This window comes from Drosophila innubila (assembly GCF_004354385.1).
Source record: "Drosophila innubila isolate TH190305 chromosome 3L unlocalized genomic scaffold, UK_Dinn_1.0 0_D_3L, whole genome shotgun sequence".
Taxonomy (NCBI): Eukaryota; Metazoa; Arthropoda; class Insecta; order Diptera; family Drosophilidae; genus Drosophila; species Drosophila innubila.
In genome coordinates, this window is record NW_022995376.1 from 22,778,350 (window position 1) to 22,799,870 (window position 21,521).

The 21,521-nt window shown below is 36.1% G+C and overlaps 1 protein-coding gene across 2 annotated transcripts; it reads left to right on the plus strand.

The window, feature by feature from the left end:
- Nucleotides 1-1,698: 1,698 nt before the first annotated feature.
- LOC117788743 (homeobox protein araucan) lies at nucleotides 1,699-21,250 on the plus strand. 2 transcript variants are annotated; one of them, XM_034627587.1, is made up of 7 exons: nucleotides 1,699-2,221; nucleotides 8,430-8,972; nucleotides 12,407-12,522; nucleotides 17,895-18,217; nucleotides 19,090-20,224; nucleotides 20,746-20,832; nucleotides 20,894-21,250. In XM_034627587.1, the coding sequence occupies exons 1-6, from the start codon at nucleotides 2,171-2,173 to the stop codon at nucleotides 20,759-20,761; spliced, it is 2,184 nt and encodes a 727-aa protein (XP_034483478.1). In that variant the 5' UTR covers nucleotides 1,699-2,170; the 3' UTR covers nucleotides 20,762-20,832; nucleotides 20,894-21,250. The 2 variants fall into 2 exon arrangements, with proteins under 2 accessions (XP_034483478.1, XP_034483479.1); XM_034627588.1 differs by lacking the exons at nucleotides 20,746-20,832; nucleotides 20,894-21,250 and having other exon boundaries at nucleotides 19,090-20,228.
- Nucleotides 21,251-21,521: the final 271 nt, after the last annotated feature.

The window sequence follows — 21,521 nt, forward strand, 5'->3', positions numbered from 1 at the left end:
CAAAATTTATTAATAAGCATTTGGAAAATGTTTAAAAAAACAATATTTTATTAAATTGTCCAAATATTTTATAGAAGTTAATTGAAGTAAATAAAGCTCTAAATACCCTTACAAAATTATCAAAGTCATAACATATCTAAATTCAATTCAAAAAAATGGATTTTTGATAGATAATAATCTCTTTATGCCTGTGTAAATCGCATTAATAATTTGAACAACATTTATAGTGCAAAAATTTGTACATTATCCAAAAATGAGAGTCTAACTTGTATAGATTTAATTAGACCGTGAATCAGGGCTTTCTCCATCAAGAATTTTTGTTATTTTTAGGATAGAAACTTACTGAATTGTACCTCAAAAACACAATTTTTTAAAATTAATATTAGATACAAATAAGTAGTAATAAGTAATTAAATAAATAAACTCATGATGATGGCAGAAGAAGGTAACTACGATCTGAGTTCCTACGATGCTAAGTCTATTGTTAAGAAAGAAGGGAAGAACTTACTTAAAATGTGCTTGCTTCCATCCAATTTAAAAATTTCAAAATCAAGAAAACAGAACAATTTCCGAAAAGATCTCTTTATTTATATATTTTTATTTCATCAGCTTATGATTTATCTATCATAAAGTACCATAAATTTATAAAATATCACTCTTTAAATTAATAAAATATGTGGCATAAATTGTAGAATAAATTGTGAAAAATATGAAACACGTAAACAAGAGGAAAGGTGATGAGCTATTGTCAGATTCATTAAGCCCGTTAATATTTTCCATTCTCCATTTCTCTAATGTAATCATCGTTTATCTGAGAATATAGGGCAAGTTATTGTTTTGTTATTGTTGTTGTTGATGTTGCTGTTGTATGTAACGAGTATTTCCAGGTTGTTACGATCGCTTTGCGTTGAGTTGAATTCGGAATAAAGTCGGTCGGCCGAAAAGTAAACAAACATGCAACTAACCAAACAAAACAAATGGGCGTTACCAAAATCAAAGACTACCCCTGCCGCGGGAAGCGTGAAAATAAGAAGTAATTAATGGTCGTATTTCCATTTCGTTTTTGCTTTCTTTTGTTTGGCTCAAATGGCATTATGGTACTCTTGTACTAATAAAAGTCGCACCTGTCAATGCGGACAATGGGGCGAGACGGCGAGAAATGAGAAACGAAGGAAGCGATGAAGAACAGAAGTAAGAACGTCACACGAAACGAACGAGGCATTCTGATTGGTGCTAAGCTGAAGCATTTCCAGGCAGCTGTCTCTGTGTCTCTGTGTGTGTGTGTGTGTTTTCTCCTTGCTTAGGCGGAGAAACGTTACAGAGAGAGCGCATTACGTGTGCGTGTGTGTGTGTGTGTGTGTGCGCTGGAACGACACCACACACCACCAGTAGCACGATTACGATTACGATTCAGAGGGCGTAGCCGACGCGTCACTTCCAGCGTAAGTCAGTGGGAGCAATTTCCATTCTAGTTGGACTGTGTGTGCAACTGTTCGAACAGACTTACGAGCACTGTAGCGTCGTCTCGCTCTCGCTGTGCACGCCGAGTGCAACGGAATGCGTGTGTTGGTGAGGCCAGAGCAACGGCATTCGTATTAGCTCTCGTGCCGGTTGTGAGTAACCATCCGCAACCAGTTCGTGTTCGAACGTACATAGGTGAACATCTGGAGCGCGCTACCGTCGTCCGTCGCCGTCGCCGACGTTTCGTTTGCGTTTGCGTGTGCATCTCTCTAAAAATCTGTATTTGTATCTGTAGCTGTAGTTGTATTTGTATCTGTATCTGTTTCTGTCTGTGTGGCGATAAGCGTTGCAAGTTTATGTCGGTATTGTTGTCGTCAGTCGCTGCTACGCTCAATAATCCCAATGTTGATTCTGGTTTGTCGGTTGGTCGGTCGGTGATTGTTGTGAACTGAGCTCGTGTTTAGAATTTTGTTTACGCGTGTTCGCCAACGGTCAAATTGTCACATTGGACAACCCCAAGTTACGAATATTTCAATTCAATTCAATACAATTCGATTCAATTCGATTCGTTTTAAATCGTTTCAAAGACGTGTGTTTAACAACCGTTTGGGCATACACAGCCTCCTCTGAACTTAATTTTATATCGGATTTTTGCTGCTGCATTATAATAAATATATAATTAACAAATAAAGGAAAAATTTACTTGGCAATGGCCGCTTACACACAATTTGGATACGGCGGTTTCCCGTCGGCATCGCAGGTAGGTTATACAATATATTAAATATAATTTCTAAAAATTATATAAGCACTGAATATTAACTTAAGAATCTAACCTAAGTTTTTTCGTATTTTTGAATTTCACATTAATTTCGATACATTTTATGGCAAAATATCCTTTAGTTGATTAATTGAAGCCTTGAGAAGTCACTGAAAAAATGGGTCCTAAATTTATTATAATATATTAAAATTATTTATTCGATTTTTTTCACTGTTTATATAAACTGACAGTCTAAAAGAGCACAATATATTTTACTGTCATTTGAGTTTTTCAAATTTCATTTACTTTTTAAAATTTCATTATTTTTTGTTGACAGTGAATCACTTATTTTTATCCATTCATTATTGGTACACTGTGCGCACACAGGGTACTATTTCAGATATCTTTGATATAACAAAATATATGTTAATATATTTAATCAGAATCAAGAGTATGAACTAACGACCAGCTTTAAAATCTAGAATTAGGATTAATCAAACGGATAATAATAGACTTAATTAAGTATTAATTAAATTGAGCCGTGGAATTGTTAAATAAAGCAGTGCCCGATCACTGCATAATTGCACTGCTTATCAATTGATGCTCTACTTGCAAGCAGTTTAGTTTTCTAGTCAATGCAATTTGCTGACACAATGAAATCATCAACTTTATTTAACATCATCGCAATAAAAGCCCATGTCCATGTTAAGATACGTTTTCATAACTTATCGAGATGTTCGCCATTATGAAATGTTCGCAGAGATCTGTTCGTATAACTAATTGGAATCAACAGAGATAACAAGAAACGTGTAAAAGCGGCTGAAGATGCTGACAGAGTTGGCGAGAATTGAAGGAGTCGTTGGCGAAACTGTTGAAAAATCAATAAAATGCAATTGCCATGATCGTAAATCATAAAATTATAACCGTAAAGTGACAGCTCAGAGCAAGCTCTGGGAATGCGAGTTGCGCATGCGCTCACGAGATACGTGAGCAGGCGATCAATGAAAGAGGAGGCCGAGAAGCCCGAGGAACCTGAGGAAGCCAAGAAACCTGAGGAACCAGAGAATCTCAGATGCTGCCACACCGATAGTGAAATCAGTGGCGGCTACTGGAGGTCCAACATCAGCGACTCGGTGACTGGCGACCCAAAGCAGCTAAAGTCGCTGCAAAAATGTAGAACTCGGCGACAAGCTGCCCAACCTGATGTGATCTACTTTCCATTGCACAGCATTCCCGTTCCCGTTCCCATTCCCTGGCTATAGACTCGTGCACTGAAAAAAAAGAATAGCTGCTAAAATCAAGAACAATTATCTAAATTATTTTGTTCTTAAAATTAGATTATTTTAAGACCATATTAATAAACTAAAAAATCGCAGTTCTTAATACAGGAATAAAAATCTGAAATTGTTAGGAAAGTAAAAATATATGTACTACTTCATATGAAACAAATAGAGGACCCGTGGCGCTTTGGTTAAACACGCCGCTTTAGTCGACAAAGCAGCGGGCGCCGGTTCGAGTCCCACTCCGTCACAATGTAAAATCACTTTTATAAAATTATCAAGGAAAAATAAAAAATGTAAATAAATTAAATTTAAAAAACATTAAACAATTATAAATTTAATTTTAAGAACATTTATTCATGTAATAAGAACATTTATCTTAAAATAAGAGCTTGGTCTTATTCGAAATGTGTTTTCTTACTTTAAGAATTTTATGTTCTCGACAAATTTTTTTTATGGATTTTAGAAGATTTTTTTTCTATCAGTGTGGCTACTGTGGCTACATGTGGCGCTTGCAGTTCCACTATCAACTTGGTTATCTGTGCGCAGTCGCAGCGGAGGTGGAGGAGGAGCGGCAGGAGACTGGCAACCTTTGCCGGTTCTTTTTTTTCCTTTTCGTTTTTTTTTTGCACTGGCCTCGCTTCTTGGCGCAACGCAGATGCAAGTCGAGATTAGATCAATGTGCTCTGCGCTTTTGCGATTCAAAGAAATTGGTAGTGCACACATGGCCAGAGCAAGGCCGCAGCGATCTTATCAGGCCCTCGTCTGTCTTGTACGCTGTCCTTTCCAGCCACAGACCAAGTCCGAGTGCAATCCATGATTTCACATGGCGCTTCCTTCGACTTCAACTTCAGTTTCAACTTCAGCTTCAACTGCAGCTTCCTTTCTACTGTGAATGCACTCATGAATAATGCATTTGTGCACGGTGCCGGCGGAATCTGCCATTCGCATAGAACTCCCTATATGGTGTCGCCTATCAGATCACTTGTCATAATTCTCATATTCTGTGTGAGAGAGGTCTTGACGTGGCCTCCATGGGAACGCCAAGTGGATTGGCTGAGGTCCTTTATTGTCTCTTGTTTTTCTCTTCACTTCGCCTCTCTCTTTCTCTCTGTTTTTTTTTTAAATCTGCCTACATCCATACATATATTTATTTTTCACTAATTAAAAAAAGCGCGACACGCAACAAAAAAAAATTGAATCAATCATTTGTTGGAAATTTGATAAATGGTTGTCGTGTCGCGGCCTCGAAATTCACATTCAGTTCCTGAGTCATCATCATTGAAGTCAACATCAAAAGTTCTATTTAATTTAAGATCAAGATCGATATCTCTTCTCTTTCACAAGGCAATATATTTTCAAGTTGACATCAAAGCTTTTTAAATCAAAAATTGTTATAAGATCAACAAGAATTTGAAAATATTTATTTAAAATTTAATTATAAGACATTGAATTTAAGTACTAAAATGACAAAATCTTTTAAATTATTATATGTTTAAATTTGTATAAATACGGGGGTTGGCAACCTTTTAAAACAAAAATTATAAAACAACTTCAAAATAATATTTTAAATTAACAGTAAAACCATTATAACTTTAGGCCTTAAAATATTTCAAAATATAAAACTGTGTATTATAATATTGAAATTATAATATACTCAAATATATATTGTTTTGATATCATAATTGTTTAAAAAATAATTAATAAAATTAATTTAAAGAAATCCATTATGACAGTTAAACTTATCCAAAGATAAAATTCTAAATTTAAATAATAAAATTATCAATTATTTTAAACTGTAACTTTTAATAAAAAAATGTTGAGGTATTTTAAAATATAAATTTTTAAATATTCGACAATAATTTAAAAGGTTGAGGGCATTACAGTTATTTTAAATTGACGCAAGACTTGTTGCAAGAATAACGGAAACTTAAAAAAAATCAATCAGATCAATTAGAGTTTCAGAAATAATTTATTAAAATAATACTCTCTTCCATTAAAATGTAAATGTACATTTTTGAAGGATGTTATATTTATTCTTAAGTTAAAAATTTTTAATAATCGAAATTAATAATAGAACATAAAAAATACTAAAACGCTTGCTGAAGATCGATTTATTTTTTCTTTCACAAGGCTATTTGATTAGAGTGAATACCTACTGAGTGTATTCAGTTGAGTAACTACGATGTTTGTGCAGAAATTAAGAAACATGCGGTCAGACATCATTTTTGGGTGCAGCTTCAATCGACAGATTATGTTAATGATTCGAGATAATTATGAGTTTGTGGCAAAACTAAAAACTTGAAACTACGCACAGACTCAAAACTTAAGACGCAAGCCTCAGACAACGACTCCAGACGGGAGCTGTAACCGTAAAGGAAAAATTGTTGCACGAGGCGTGTAGATATGACCTTTGGGGCACGACGGCATTCGATCAATTTGTAGCTGTCCATCAGCAAAAGTCTTCAGCTTAATTATAGGTTTATCGATATTTTCGCGAAAAGGCAACCGAGGCAGCACTCTGAAATTAAAGCGGACAGACGGACAGAAGGACGGACCGATGGACAGACGAAGTGAGGGACTCGTTTCGCAGATTGTCCCGCGGCAATTTTCAGAAGCATTCGATTGCATGTTCGTTGGCTGGACGAATCCAAAAGATGCTTCATCGAGCTGCAAGCGTTGCCTGCCACACCCTCATTTGATTTCAGGCATCTTGCAACACCGTCTCGAGGCCTAGTTGCAACTTGGGGATGGGACTTGGCTCTTGCCGCATTTTGCATATTAATTGACGTGCTCGCAAAGTCCGCAAACCTGGCCAGCTGAATGTGGCGCATGCTATTGGCAAAGAACCCTCCAAAGATGGAGGACATCAACTGAAATACACTTCACTTCAGTTGCAGCTCCCGCTTCAACTCCAACTCCAACTCCTTCTCCAGCTGCCTTTTTAAATCGATTTCGTCGGAGGTAATTGATGTAGCCGACAACGACAACAACGACGACTACGACGACGACGACGACCACGAAGTTACAGCAATTCGTCAACGGGGAGCCATCGATGTTGAAAATATGGCGGAGCGATTAATCGGTGCAGGATTATGGGGACAAGCGGCTTCTGTACTCCATTGAAGCCGCAGGCGATGATTGTGTGTTAACACCATATTCGCTTACATGTTATCGTACCATCGTGTAATGGGCACTCTGGCATTTTTTCAATACCTTGTAACCCATATCGAATTGGGTATAATAGACTTGTAAACCAAAAAACCATCAAACGAATTAATACGATGATTTTAGAGATTGTAAAAATAGGTATATGAAATTTGGTATGTTGACTCCTGTACATCCTATACATATTGTGATAATGTTAATTTTGTAACAAATTTCTCGTAAACCAAAAAACCATCAAACATATTAATACGGCAATCTTAGAGATTATTAATAATAGCTACATGAAATTTGGTATGTTAACTCCTATATATCCTATAAATATTGTGATAATGTTAATTTTGTAACATATTTTTTGCCACGTGGTTTAATAGACTTGTAAACCAAAAAACCATCAAGGAAATAATTAATACGACTATCTTGGAGATTATAAAAGATAGGTTTATGAAATTTGGTATGTTGACTTCTGTATACATTATACAATTGTGAAAATGTTTATTTTGTTGTGTCTTTCTGCCCTCTCCACAATTTGCACATTTCCAAATCTGGAATATAATCCCTGTTACAGCAGTTATTCGAATAGAAATGATTACGGGGTATCGTTAAGTTAAGCACACTTAACTTCACTCTACTCACTCGCTTAAATTAAACTTGCTACTACTCTTTCCATCACTGAGAGGAGGAGTAATGGCCACGTTTCCGTCCGAGATGTGGAGGCTTCAATACACAACGACGATCATCAGACTCATATCAATATTTATTAACTTTAACGATGGATCAGGTTCATTCACATAGCGCCAGTTGCCGTAAGCTCGTAAGCTGTATTGATTAAACGTTCTAAGAACACTTGTTAATTCCTGCTGCTTGGATTCCTGTAAGCATAACAGAGGAAATTTCCAGAAAAATGATCGAAAACCATAATGGAGTTGGTGATATTTCAGTTTGCTGATCCTACCGATCGATATTTTCTAATAATTTGGGGGAAAATTAAAGGATTACAGCACTTGAGTTTTAGGGAAAGAAAAAGCTCAAGAAACTCTGTAAAAAAATGGTTGAGATTTAGTCAACAATATTTTAATTAATAAAAGATTATTTCTGTTATTTCAATTATTATTAAGAATTTTAATTTAAGTTTATATTTTCATAAAAATGTTAGGAAAGTTTTGTTTTGATAATCCAATATTCTTACATATTTTTCATTTTTTTCAATACTTAAACGTACTATTAAAATTGTCAGCCTTTAAATTTTCGTATCTAATCTGAAGACACTCACACTTTCAACAAGTATTGCTTCAAGTTTTAAATAGTTTTTATAGAAAAGAAAAACAAATACAGCAGCGACTGAAGATTGTCTTTAAAATGATAAATCGATTGTTAAGTTAGTTGTAAGAACTATCAACATTTTGAGATCTCATTTGAAGTGCTTTGAAGAGCTAGTGTGTTCAGCTTATCATGATGAAATATTCATTTGTGTGTGTCTTTTTTGAAATTTAAAATTAAACCTAAATCGAGTTGTTGATAAACATTAATTAATTATGTAAACCAAAGGCTGATAGATAAACAAAATACATACTTAGTTATGTATCTTTATTTATGTGTTTAATTAGTTTATCAGCTTGTGGGAAGCTTTTGAGGGTGACAAATTTTCCACATTAAGTGAAGCTTGAATGGGCTTCTGAATGGTTTACTTAAGATTAAATGATGTAAAGATAATGCAGAATAAAACCGAATATTTTAAAATGTTTTTTTTTTTGGTTTTTTTGCAGCTTTTACCACCGAATGCGACGCAGACACCTGAGGACGTCTCGTCGAATGTTAACGCATCTTCATTGGTGATGACAAACGTGCCGGCATTGAGCCCCACGGGTGGTACCGACTGCCAGACGTCTGCGGGATCTGTTAGTGCTGCCCCAACCGGTGGTGCGGTCGGTGGTGCTGGTGACGCTTCAAGGGGCGCGTTAAGTCCAGACGCACTTTCGCAGAATTCAAATGCGGCCACGGGTTCAGTTGGAGCTGTTGCCGATGCCATTCCCGGCGGTGGCGGTGGTGGCTCCCTGGACAGCAGCGCCGTGGGCACGACGCCTACGACGGGCAGCTCCTGCTGCGAAAACGGTCGTCCCATTATGACGGATCCAGTATCGGGACAGACAGTCTGCTCCTGCCAATACGATACGGCACGTCTTGCCCTCTCAAGCTACTCGCGTCTGCCAGCGGCCAGTGTTGGTGTCTATGGCTCACCATATCCATCGACGGATCAGAATCCCTATCAGAGCATTGGCGTAGACAGCTCCGCCTTCTACTCGCCGTTGGTAAGTGAAAGCCAAGACGGCTAAATGGATTATCTCAACGTATGACTTTAATTGTGTAGTCAAACAACAACAACTTGGCTGCATAGTAGAAGAATGTGAACATGGAGGTGGGACCAGGTAGTTGGAGCAACAAAAGCTTGTCAATGTATTGCAGTAAATCGAATTATCATTATGGCTGACTGAAGCTCAGTCAAACCTCATTTAGTCGCTGCTTCAACTTGTATCAGAGTATCTGCAGCTCTCTCTCTCCCTCCTCCCTCCTCCCTTCTCTACTCGCCTCTTTGTTGTTGGCATTGTGATATTCGATACTTTGAGCAACGGCAAAGGCAAAATCATTGGAAACAAAACATATTGCCCCATGGCCTCAATTACACTCCCAGATGAAGCTTCGTATTCGCCATGTCTTTGTCTTTGGCTTTGTACTTGTATTTGTATTTGTATCTGTCTCTGTGTCTGTATCTGTATCTGTGTGTGCAGGCTAATCGAGCTTATGCTTATGTACGCCTATGTAACTTATTCGTATCCGCATATACACACACACACACACACACTCGCTACATACATATGTATGTGTGCCCTTTGTATTTTCTAAGTGACCACAGAAATGTACACGAGTAACATGCACACAGTTTTCAATGACATACTAGCTGTCCGTACTCAAACTCTACTTCAGCTGGTTGAAAGGAGAAAGAGCTGAACGAGCGGACTGAGGCAACTGAGGGAAGCAGGGCAAGCAGTGCAAGCAGTTAGAGGTAGTACAAACAACAGCGACAAGATACAACCAAATATTTACCTTTATGTTAGTCAACTACAAGCTGCCAATTAATAGTTCAATCTGTTAGTCGATGTCTCTAAATAATATTACTAACTGTACGCTTAGTTATGCTAGTTAGTGTAGATAATATTCCGTTTATTAAGCACTATTTTCATTTGATAACTCGATAAGCTTTGCTTAAAGAAGAAAATAAAATAATAAAGTAAATAAATTTATTGGAGTGTTCCGATTAAAGCTACCAACATTTTTTTTAAAAGCTACAAGCGACATGTATTTTTGAAAATTCTTAAGATAACTTCATTGGCTCGAGTTATCGATTAAATTTTTATTATGTTCAAAAGATCTCAAAGTAATTTTTAAACTTTTATAGAAGCTCCACAGAATTCATGAAAGTCTCATTCGACAAATAAGTGAGAAATTGTCATATAAATTTTATTCTTTTCGATTCACTTCTTTATTTGTTTTCTTTTTTGGACTGTAATAGTCCTCAAAATTTGGTTAGAAAACTATATACAAAGAGTTGCTGAAAATTTAAGTTAAAAATAAATTTTTAATTAGCCAAGCTTGTAATTAATCAGACTACCAAATTCTTATTTATTAAACATCCTCAGCTACATTTCCTAGAGCTCAGCTGTCTAGACTGTAAAATGTATGAAAAAATAAAGAAAGAATTTAAATATTATTTTAGATATTCTTGACAAGAAATATATAGCTCTGAAGTCATTAGTGCTTTTTAGTTGAAATGATTTATCTGACATGATTCACACATTATAAAAAAGGTTAAGTGCTTATAATACAACACCTTAATGTGTATAGTATATAGAGCTGTCTTTCACTGTCAGAATGTGATTTTTATTAAAATCAGATCAGATTAAACGTATAATAAATAGATTTTATACAAGTAATTTATTTAATGTGCATTAAAATCGCTTTGATCGTGGGCATTGCGAATACAAATATTATTTTTATTGTTTAAATGATTAATTAATATAGGAGGACAACAGATTTACAGTCTAGACAGTTTGCCGAAGATTTAATACACTTGTGTTGACAGTTACAGTTTCAAATAATACTGAGAAGGGTATTAAAATATTAAAATAATTATAGAAAAAAATATAATTGCTATGCTAACCGTGGAATTTTGAAATGGACAGATAGACGCACATTATTATGATTTCCTTACGACACAGTTCCTAAACTCTTTTCGGAAAATAAAATATAAGAAATGAAAATGAATATAGATGAGAAAAACTGTGGATAAGTCTAAGATGAGGGAATATTTAAGTTGGTGAAGACAACAGCAGCCAAAAATGTGTCATGTTTAATTGTTATTTACAAGAACAGGAAATTCAAAGTGAAAATTTCGTTGTTCGTCTCGTTCCGCCTATCTGCTGTCTCGTTTTACCTGCACCTGACCGATGTTCTCCCCCTTATCCAACGTTTCTTTTAATTAAGAAAATATCATTGGCCACCTTCCCGGTCCCTCTTCCATTCCCCTGCACCGTTCACACATTCAGCATGATAAGATGCCGTCGAAGGTAATTTTGGGGCATGTTGTCTACAGTGGGTGCGACCCAATTCTCCGTTCTCAGCTCTCAATTGAGAGTGAGAGTCGAGTAGAGTCGAGTAGAGTCGAGTTGGGTGTTAAAGTTCGAGATACCCTGACATTTTGCTCGCTTGATTGCTGCACCTGGTCCAATCTCGTAAATCAGAGTTGATGTCTGGTCGGTATCGGTATCGGGGAGCTGCCTTTGATATGATTTGAAATGCGAGCAGAGACGAGCATGTAGATAGAGTTGCCCGATATCAAAACCGATACCTGTTTCCCTGTATTTCCTTTTGCTTTGATTAAAATGGCATTTTGATAAATATATTTGTCACTCGCCAGCGGCGGCAAAAAAGGCAAAAAGTTAAAGGCAAGAGTTAAAATATTAATAAACAATGGCATACATGATGTTAAGCAATTAAAAATGTTAATGCCATATCATAAATCAAAGGCTCCAACAAAAGCTAAAATGGCCAACCAGATTTGGGCGCTAAACCCCCACAGACCCCCGGCGATCTGATCTGGCCAATAGTTGTCGCTCATAAATCCAACTGTCTTTCTTTATTTATTTAATTTTTTTTTCAAATTTTTGTTTTTTTCGGTGTCATAAATCGCAGCCTAAAACAAACTAAGGTCAGACGGCGGCCATCCGTTCGATATTCAAATAAAATTAAGAGTGTCGACCCATAACCAAAATCAAAACCATACAAAATACATTCAATTCAAAACAATAATCGGCGATTCCTCCAGCTTATTTATTTATTTTTTTTTTTTTTTTATTTTGTGTGTGATTTTTGAAATGTTGTTGGTCTAAATTATGTTTTTGGATACACATCATTCAGTTCGTACTGTAAAATATGGTCTGCGTCAGCATTTGCTTGTTTCATGGCGAAATATGTTGCCAAATTATAAATTCCATGTTAACAAAATCGTCAACTGTGGGAAAATCATTTTGTTTAGCGCTTAGTCTAAGGCCAAACTTTAAACAGAATTGTTTTTTGTAATTTACGACTATACGCCGTATGTTTTATTCCGCATTAATTTTGACTGAAGATTCAATTCTACAAATTTACTTGAAATTGATTTGTTTGCCTTTTGTTTCAATCATTTCAGAGCAATCCTTATGGCTTAAAGGACACGGCAGCGGGTACGGAAATGGGAGCCTGGACATCCGCCGGATTGCAGCCCACAACGGGCTATTATTCCTACGATCCAATGTCAGCTTATGGGTATGTTTTGCATTTTAGTAAAATATTTGCTTAATTATTTAATATTAATTAGTTTTCGCACATTAAAGTGAAATTTCTGTGTTGTCTGATTGACAAATAATTACAATGGAGAAGGTCGACAAATCAAAAGCAATTGTTCGCCCGTAATTAATTGTAAAATATTTGCGAGTACTTAAAATTGATTTGAATTTAATTGCCACGGGGTTGACGACGTCTGAGTCCACGGTTTCTGTGGTCACAAAGGACAGGGACAGGGAATGCAACTGGGACTCGGACTGGGACAGAGACAGAGGCGATAATAATATTTGAATTGTGAAAATTGCTAGAGCGCGCGAAATTATTTATTTATGATTGCGGCGAAAATAATCGCAGTTAATTGCACGCCACAGTGCGCTCTGACCAAATGCATACAAAATATACTCTCAGGCACATACGAGGGTGGACCGATAAGTCATTCTCCTATGCAGCAAACTTATACTTTTATAATCTATTTTATTTTGTGCTGGATAGTGTAATGCATTAACTAAGTGGGCTGTTAAATTTTTATTTTAATTCGATGATTCTGTTTAGCTTCTACACTATTTTTTTTAATTTTATAGCATCAAAATTGTTAAATATGGGGAATGATTTGTTTCCGTACTCAAAAAAACTCTCCAGATTTTTATTCTAATTTAAAAAATTTTAAAAATATGTTATTTATATTCAAAAAAGTTAACCGTATCTGTGCAATAATTTAATTTTTTTATTTAAAAATTGTACGCATCAAAATTTACGTGAATTAAATATATCTAAAGAATTTTTTTGTATTATGCAAGATTATACTCACATACAGTAAACAACAAACATTTTGCTTAATAGGGAGTAAAATACCGAATTATTTGGTTATTCAGTTCTTGAAAAATATTATGTATGGAGGATCTTGACCCCTGAGCATAGAGAAGTTGTAGAACAGTCAGAGAAAATGAATATCTTTAAAAGACGATTTCGTTAAGAAGTTAATATATGTTCATTTTTGTACTTGGACTTTATCAGCCTACCCTCTTAAATATATATATTGTATATGTATTTACATGCTTACATATGTATTGTATATTTATACATATACAGACATTTATTCAGTTTGCGTACACACTCAACACAATCCACATATAGTCCACACACGCAGACATTGGCACTTGGCAGCAGCAAAGGCAGCAGGAGAATTGACACGGATACGAGAAGCGGACGGACGGACGGACGGGTGGACAGTCGTCGGACATGCAACTGCAACTGCAACTGCCGTCGCGACGGTTGCGGCTTCCCTGTTGGACGTTGGATGTTGTTTAAAGTATGGATGGGGACGGTTGAGTTAGCGTGCAGAAAGCCCATGAAATCGAGCTTCAAATGCAACTGCAACTGCAACTGGGACGGATACTGAGACTGGGAGTGGGACTAGGACAGGGACAGGGACTGCAACAGAGCTAGTAGTAAATGGGAGTGAGTGAAGTAGGGCGATGGAAGGTGTGAGTAAATGAACGCCATGTTGGACGCCATATTGAGCGAGAGAGCGACACACGTTGACAGACATTTAAAAGAAGAACGGTTGCGCTTTGTTTTTGCTCATTGTTACAGATTGGCGAGAAAAAGGGGGAGTGAGAGAGAGAGAGAGAGCGGGTCCGAAAGTGTTGTCAATTTAACAATTTTTATTATAGCTAGTCTTGCCTATATTATAAATGCAAAAGCTAGAAAATTTTAAGAAATTCTATTTTTAAAGGTGATTTAAATACTTTTCAGACTGCCAGATATCATTATTATATTTACTTAACAATAAATTAATTTATTCAAAAAAAATATAAGCAAACGTATTTCAATATGTATTTTATTTGAGAAAATTTTGAGGAAATCAAGTAATTTTATCAAATGGGAAATGGTTACGGATGCAATTAAATTTAAGTCACATATTTGCAAATTTTAAATGTTTCCACAGATATAATATGAGAATAGTGTGTCAGCCATAAAATAGTGAACAAATTTAATGAGATTTCAGGCAAGTGCAGCTCGTTAAGGCCATGTTAAGAAATATAATGTATTCCAAAATATAAGTAGCCGAAATCGATCAAATATTGTTTTTAATAAAATTAAAAATTACAATTTCATTAAATTTAAATTTTAATTTAAATACCTTACAATAAAATTGTCATTTCTTATAATATTATTTTTAAAGTTTTATTTAACTAACATATCAGGCGCTAATCATATTTGAGCCATATGATTAAAAATTGATTAAAATTAATTAAATCTATACATGATTTTATTTTTTGATTTAATTGTATTTAATAGTTAACTAATTTTTTTTATGTTGTATGATTTGTTAGCCATTTCCAGCCACTTTTTTATTTTTCGTAATATTAGCTATTTAAGCCATTGAAATTTTGTCAACACTGATGGGCAGAAACGCTTACGGCAGCACTTTAAGCACAAAGACAGAGACAGAGAGAGTGTGGGTGGGGTGTGAATTGGCAATGGATGGTAATAACATAGTGGAGTGTGGGCGCAGGTGGAGGGTGATGGTGAGGGGTAGGGGTGAGTTGAGTTGGACGGACAGTTGACAATTCAGTCTGGCATGTTCATGCCTGCTCGACGCTCAACTGGAGCCAATGTCATTTTGGCGTGCTTGGCATTATTTGTTTTAAATGTGTTCAGCGCTGTAAATTGCTACTCACAGATAATAACAACAGCAATAATAACAACAGTATGTAATTATAATTGTTGGCTAAAACCAAGTTGCATGTTCGCTAGTACATGTGCTATATTTATGCAAACATGCATGTACATATGCATATGTACATTTACAACTATATATAAACTTGATTCGAAAACTTAAAATCGGTTGTAGTTCAGTTTCCGTTGCAATTGCTTCTGTAGTTATTGTTTTTGTGTGAACAAGAATTCGATTTGTTAACAAGATTATGGGCCACAAACACACATACATATGTACGAACAAGTGTACATATTTATATGTACAATACATGCAAAAATAGAATGCGTGGCAATTAGCTGCAAATGAAATGTTGTACTCGTCAAATTGTAAAACATTAGAGAACAAAAGCGCACTAAACACATGCTGAGGTTGCATCCACAAACCGACGGACAGACTGACGGACAGACCGACGGACCAACCAACCACATTGCCACACTGGTTCCGGTCAACTTGCCACCCGCCACACGATAATCATACGGCGGGGCCTTAACTCGCATTATGCCTTATCGTCCAACTCTTCAAGTTACGTGCACCAAATTACTGGAATCACAACATTTGTTTTTACCTTCATGAGATGCTTAAGCAAATTGCAGATGCCACAAAAAAAAGCACGAAACTGACTGAAGAAAAGTTTAAAACTTTAGCATGTCGAATTTTAATTACACTTGCAGACAAACTTACACTATAGATAGAAGTTTATTCTATGAAATCTACTTCTTATAGTTGCATCTTCTGGTAACAGAAAAAAATTAAGTAAGCATTGGAAAATAAAAGATTATTATACCTCAGTGAAATAAGCGAATGTGATAACACTATACAACAGCCCAAATTTGAACTGAACCAAACCCATTCTTTTGGTTTGATATGGGGCCCCATACGACAAAAAACATTTTTTTTTTCTATTGCGCATATTTTTTTAGAATTTTTTAAAATTTGACTTTTTTTGTAGAGTAGCGCCCACTTTTGTCATCATTACTTGAGAATGCCAAAAGCGACATTCAAACCCTTTACATTTTCTGAAAGCTAATGAATGTGTCCGTAACTATCTATACACAGTCTTAGATTTAAAACCAGAAGTTTTAGAGCTATCAAATTTAGAATTAAGAAAATGATGATATTTTTAAAGCTTTTTTATTTGTTTTTTTTACTTAAAAAATTCGAGGAAAACTCGAATTTATTTGTACATGTCGAAGATAGATACATTATAATACATACACTTCTAAAAGGAATTATTTTTTTTGAGCTTTGCTGTATTATGTTAAACATAAACATGCATGAATTATATAAATTCTTTAAAAACAACTTTTTGTTGTATAAATGAAATATATGCAGAAATTTAAATTTTTTCATAAGAAATTTCATTAAACGCATTCTATATGTTATACTGTTCCAATTCGTCTTTTTCCGACATACCAAACCAAAAAAAAAGTGTTATGGACAAGGCTGTATAAATTTAGCATGTCACTCTGATCTAGAATACATAAGTTTTATGGTCCAAAACGCCTTGTACTAAAATAAATACAGTTTGTGGCAAAACTTTAATTTTGTTTGTTATTAAAGACACATTTCTTTTCATTTATATTGAAGGAAAGAGAAGAAAGTAGATCATCTAATGAAAAACTTAAGAAAACTTTAATAAATGATATTTGGCAAGTGGAGAGTGTCACCCAATCGATAACTTAAATGGAAGCATTAAGTCTGAAGCTAGTGCCTACCCTAATACAAAATAGAGATAGAGAATGGGGATAAAATGAAGTTTTGTGTATTCCCAACGTCCTTGTGCCAGACAATAATGGCAAAAACTCAAACATCAACTTCAACGCTGCATAAAAATCAGGCAGCATTTTAGACTGAGAGGGAGAGAGAGAGAGAGAGAGAGAGAGAGGGGGAGGGAGAGAAATGCTGGGATAAAAAATGGGGCAGGACAACAACAGGAACAGCATGAACAGCAACGAGTGCACAACTCCGGAGGCAGGCAACAGAGTTTCCTTCTTTATCTTGTTGTAAAATTCACCGCACAAACTGTTGATTCTGCGGCACCATAAAAATCCCATGAAAAATTAAAAAAAAGACTATAGAAAAGGGAGCAAAAAAGTAAAGGATGTCGGTTGAAAAAAAACGCAAAGCAACAAAGATGGGAACTAGGAAAAGCAGGAAAGTGAAATGGGCGACGAGATGAGTTGCAACAGGATACGAATATATATATATGGTATAGGGCTGGGGCCTTAATTTAGCTAGTAGAACTTTTGCGAAGAACGATAGGAAAGTGAGGAGAAAGTCGGGTTTTGCATGGGATAAAAATGCAAACGCAATAACGCCGGATTCCGTTGGGAATCCCCCTTTTACCCCAGTTGCAACCCACTCCCAAAAAAAGTGACCATACGCTTATAACATTGTTGTCCTCGTTATTGTTGTTGTTTTTGTTGTTGCGCTGTTTCACAACTATGTTTTACAATATTTTGACGTTGTACTACACTGCAAGTGGGTGTGGCAACTGTGTGCGGTAGGTGGCGTTTTGGTGCTAGCATCAATTTAAACTGTTTCGCATTTTTAATGAATTTTCATGTTCCCGTTGCAAGACCACAACTAAAATCCACTTTCAACATCTTTTCTGCTCTTCTCAATTCTACAGCTACGGCGCCAGTTATGATTTGGCGGCAAGACGTAAGAATGCAACGCGTGAATCGACGGCAACATTGAAGGCGTGGCTAAATGAGCACAAGAAGAATCCATATCCCACCAAAGGTGAGAAGATCATGCTGGCGATAATCACCAAGATGACATTGACCCAGGTGTCCACCTGGTTTGCGAATGCGCGACGACGACTCAAGAAGGAGAATAAGATGACCTGGGAGCCAAAGAATCGCACAGATGACGACGATGATGCTCTGGTTTCGGATGATGAGAAGGACAAGGATGATCTGGAGTCAAGCAAGGATGGCAGTTTGGCCAAAGGTAGACAGTTTACTCCTTTCAGGTTGACAGGCATATACACTCAAAAAAAATCAAGATTTCCGTACTTAAGCAGTTGATATTCAAGGAATTTATCTTAAATGCTGTCTAAGTTTGGAATTTCTAAAACTGAAAACAAAAGTATTCATTCAAGTTCGGTTTTCGCAAGTCTGGAAAACTTAAAATAAGATTTTTCTAGGTTACTTTAACTACGTTTTGGGTTTAATTCAAGTCTGTAAAAATTGAAATCTTGAACCAATCCCAAAATGTACTTGTTTCCAGTTCAAAACATTGTCATATTTAATTTCATTCAATCTTAAAACATTCACTAGTATGTATACTAAAATTAAGCAAGATAACAAAATTGAATACCAATCAATAATGGTTAATTTTTGTTGGTTAGCGACCTTTTTAGTTTGGAAAAGGTGATGATTTTAACAGCGATCCAAGCTTACCCAGTTGAGTATTCTAAGGATCGACAATGAAAAAAGAAAATCTTTAGCATATCCTAGTACACAATATTCTACTTTTTAAGTTCATTTCTCACTTGAAAAATACTATATTAAGTACAAAATAATCTTAAACTTGTTTTGTACAAATAACTTTGTTGTTTCTGGAGGTACCTGAACGAGACTCACAAATTTTATTTTTGCCATGGTCTTTTATATTCTGATCAAGTTTGGTTAAAATTGAACCACTATTTCGGATAGCTGTCATATTCATCGATCGATTCATAATTAATTTAAGATTTTTAGTAAAAGACAAACTAAAAATGTTGTTAGCAAAAACGTATAAAACCAAGAATTCAAGGTCGTACTTAATTTTAGGATGGCATATTTTTCTAAGTGTAGCTTTTGGTTTCTCTCCCAATGCAGATGCGGCCAAGGATGAGGAAGAACTCATCGATGAGGACCAAAAGAATGTGGGTCAATCGAACATATTGCGTGCTGGCTTCGGTTATCCATCGGGTGGTTATCACAGCGGTTCTGGCAGTGCCCATCCGGCTGCTTACCATCCTTATCATCCTCATCATCATCAACATCCCGCATATTATCAACCGCAACAAGCTGTGCTCCCGGCTGCCTTTCATGCCGGCGACAGTGGCCTGGGCATGGCTGGAAAGCACAGTGGTGAACATGGCGATCCAAAAAACCAGCTAGGCCGGGACTGTGGTGTGCCGATTCCAGCTACCAAGCCCAAAATCTGGAGCTTGGCCGACACAGTTGCCTGCAAGACTCCACCCCCGGCATGCATGGGCCAAGGGCAGTTGATGCCACAGTCCCAACAGTCTATGCAACATCAGCAGCAGCAGATGCAACAGCTGCAACGAGCACATCTGCATCCGCAGTCGCAGCAGGACAGCTTGGGGATGGTGCATCAGCAGCAGCAGCAGCAGGAGCAACAACCCTTCAACGGAGCACCCTATGTAAGGGCGCATACCACGGCCTACGGGGGTTTTCTAGGGGCTACGACCCAACAGCTCCATACTACGAGCCCGAACAGTGGTCCCTACGGCAGCAGCAGCAGCAGCAGTTCAGCAATGCAGGCCAGCAATCCGCTGGTGTCCAACAGCAGCACCCCTACCATGCCTATTACGGCGGTAAACCCAAATTCGTTGGCCCAACAACAGGTCCAGCAATTCCCAACAATTCGCTCACAGCAATCACAGCTGTCTCAATCAACAGCGAGTCAACAGCGGGCGATGGCGATGGGGTTTCCCGAAGCCCAACCCGATACTCCACCCCAAACTCCACCGAATATGAAGGTCTTGAACGGGGCTTTGAGTCTGCTGCCTACCGCTTCTCAAATCCCTATGACCGCTACCTGTCGCAGCAGTAATGCCACCTACAATCCCGGCTGCAACTATCCCATGAACTTCTCCACTCGCCTCAGCGAATACGACTATCCGACGAACATGAATCGCGATGATTACAGCAGTTCCAGCAGCAGCACTTCATCCTCGCCGCACCTACAACGCAATGAGAGCCTCTTCAAGCCGCTCTTCAAGAGGTAAACTTTATATAAATCTGGGCTGCATAACCTTCAATTATTTTAAAACTTTTGGATCGGCTTTATTATTTGGTACTATATTATTTTACCAATTCTTTCCAAATATCTTGATTTATTAAGCTTAAAGAAATGTACAGCATACAAATTGCAGATAACGATATTCTTAATCATTTTTAATTTTTTCCAAAAACAATCCAAATATTTGGCATATACATACATACAGCTATATTTCGGTATTACTGTTTGATTTGCCCATTTTTTTTTTGTTTGCAATATTTCTCGATTTATTAGGATTAAAATAATTACAACATAGTAGTTGAATTATTTTTTACTATTTTCATTTTTAAAATCTAACCGTTTAGAACTATCATTCAATTCAATTTTTCAAATACCACGAATTTTAAATGAATATTATGATTTTCTTATAAATTTCTAACTTTTTTAAAATTAAACTAAAATAAAATAGTATTTATTTTATATGTATCTTCTATAATTATATCTTTCTCTTCCAATTCATAAAGCCTGACGCCTGTGTAGATCCCCACAGTTTTGGCAAAGACCTTTTATACAATGTACTAGACGAACCGTCTGTACATATGACAATTTAGGTAAGATTTCATCTACATTAATATGTTTTTTTATGAACTATTTATTTATTTCCGAATCTAGATTACCATTTTCTGGGCTCGTGCAACAACGTAATGGATTGTGTAATATCTAATTCTTAATGTATACCACATTGGTATGCATGTACCATATAATAATAATTATAACTTACTTAATAACCTTACTTAATAAAAGCCGTGCATTGTCTTAATAGTTTAAACATTAGAAGTATTCATTAAGACAGCTTCATTTGTAACAGGCACATTTAAAACTAGTGTTAAGATTATAAACTGTGATAAATTTTACATTGTTTAACAGAATTCAAATAATAAACACATTGTCTCCTTAAATGCATAATCTAAAACTAATTTAAATTCGTTCAATATAAATAAATCTTTGTAATCCTGTAACAAACACAAACAACTCGTATTATTTTGGGGTTCAGTTTTCAGATATCTCCGGGAGTATTTTAAAATACTATCTGAAAAGTGCGTTGGAAAGAACACCGGATTTTCAAACTCATTGTTTACAGTCCCATGACGAAAAAGTCATGAAAGTCGCCTGCATATTGGAATTGCAATCATGAAAATGCGAGCCAAGCTATAAATGAAGAAATTTAAAAATCAATCTGATATTTCATTAAATAAAATCTGTTAATAGAGAATATTCTCAAATAAATTAAACATTAAGT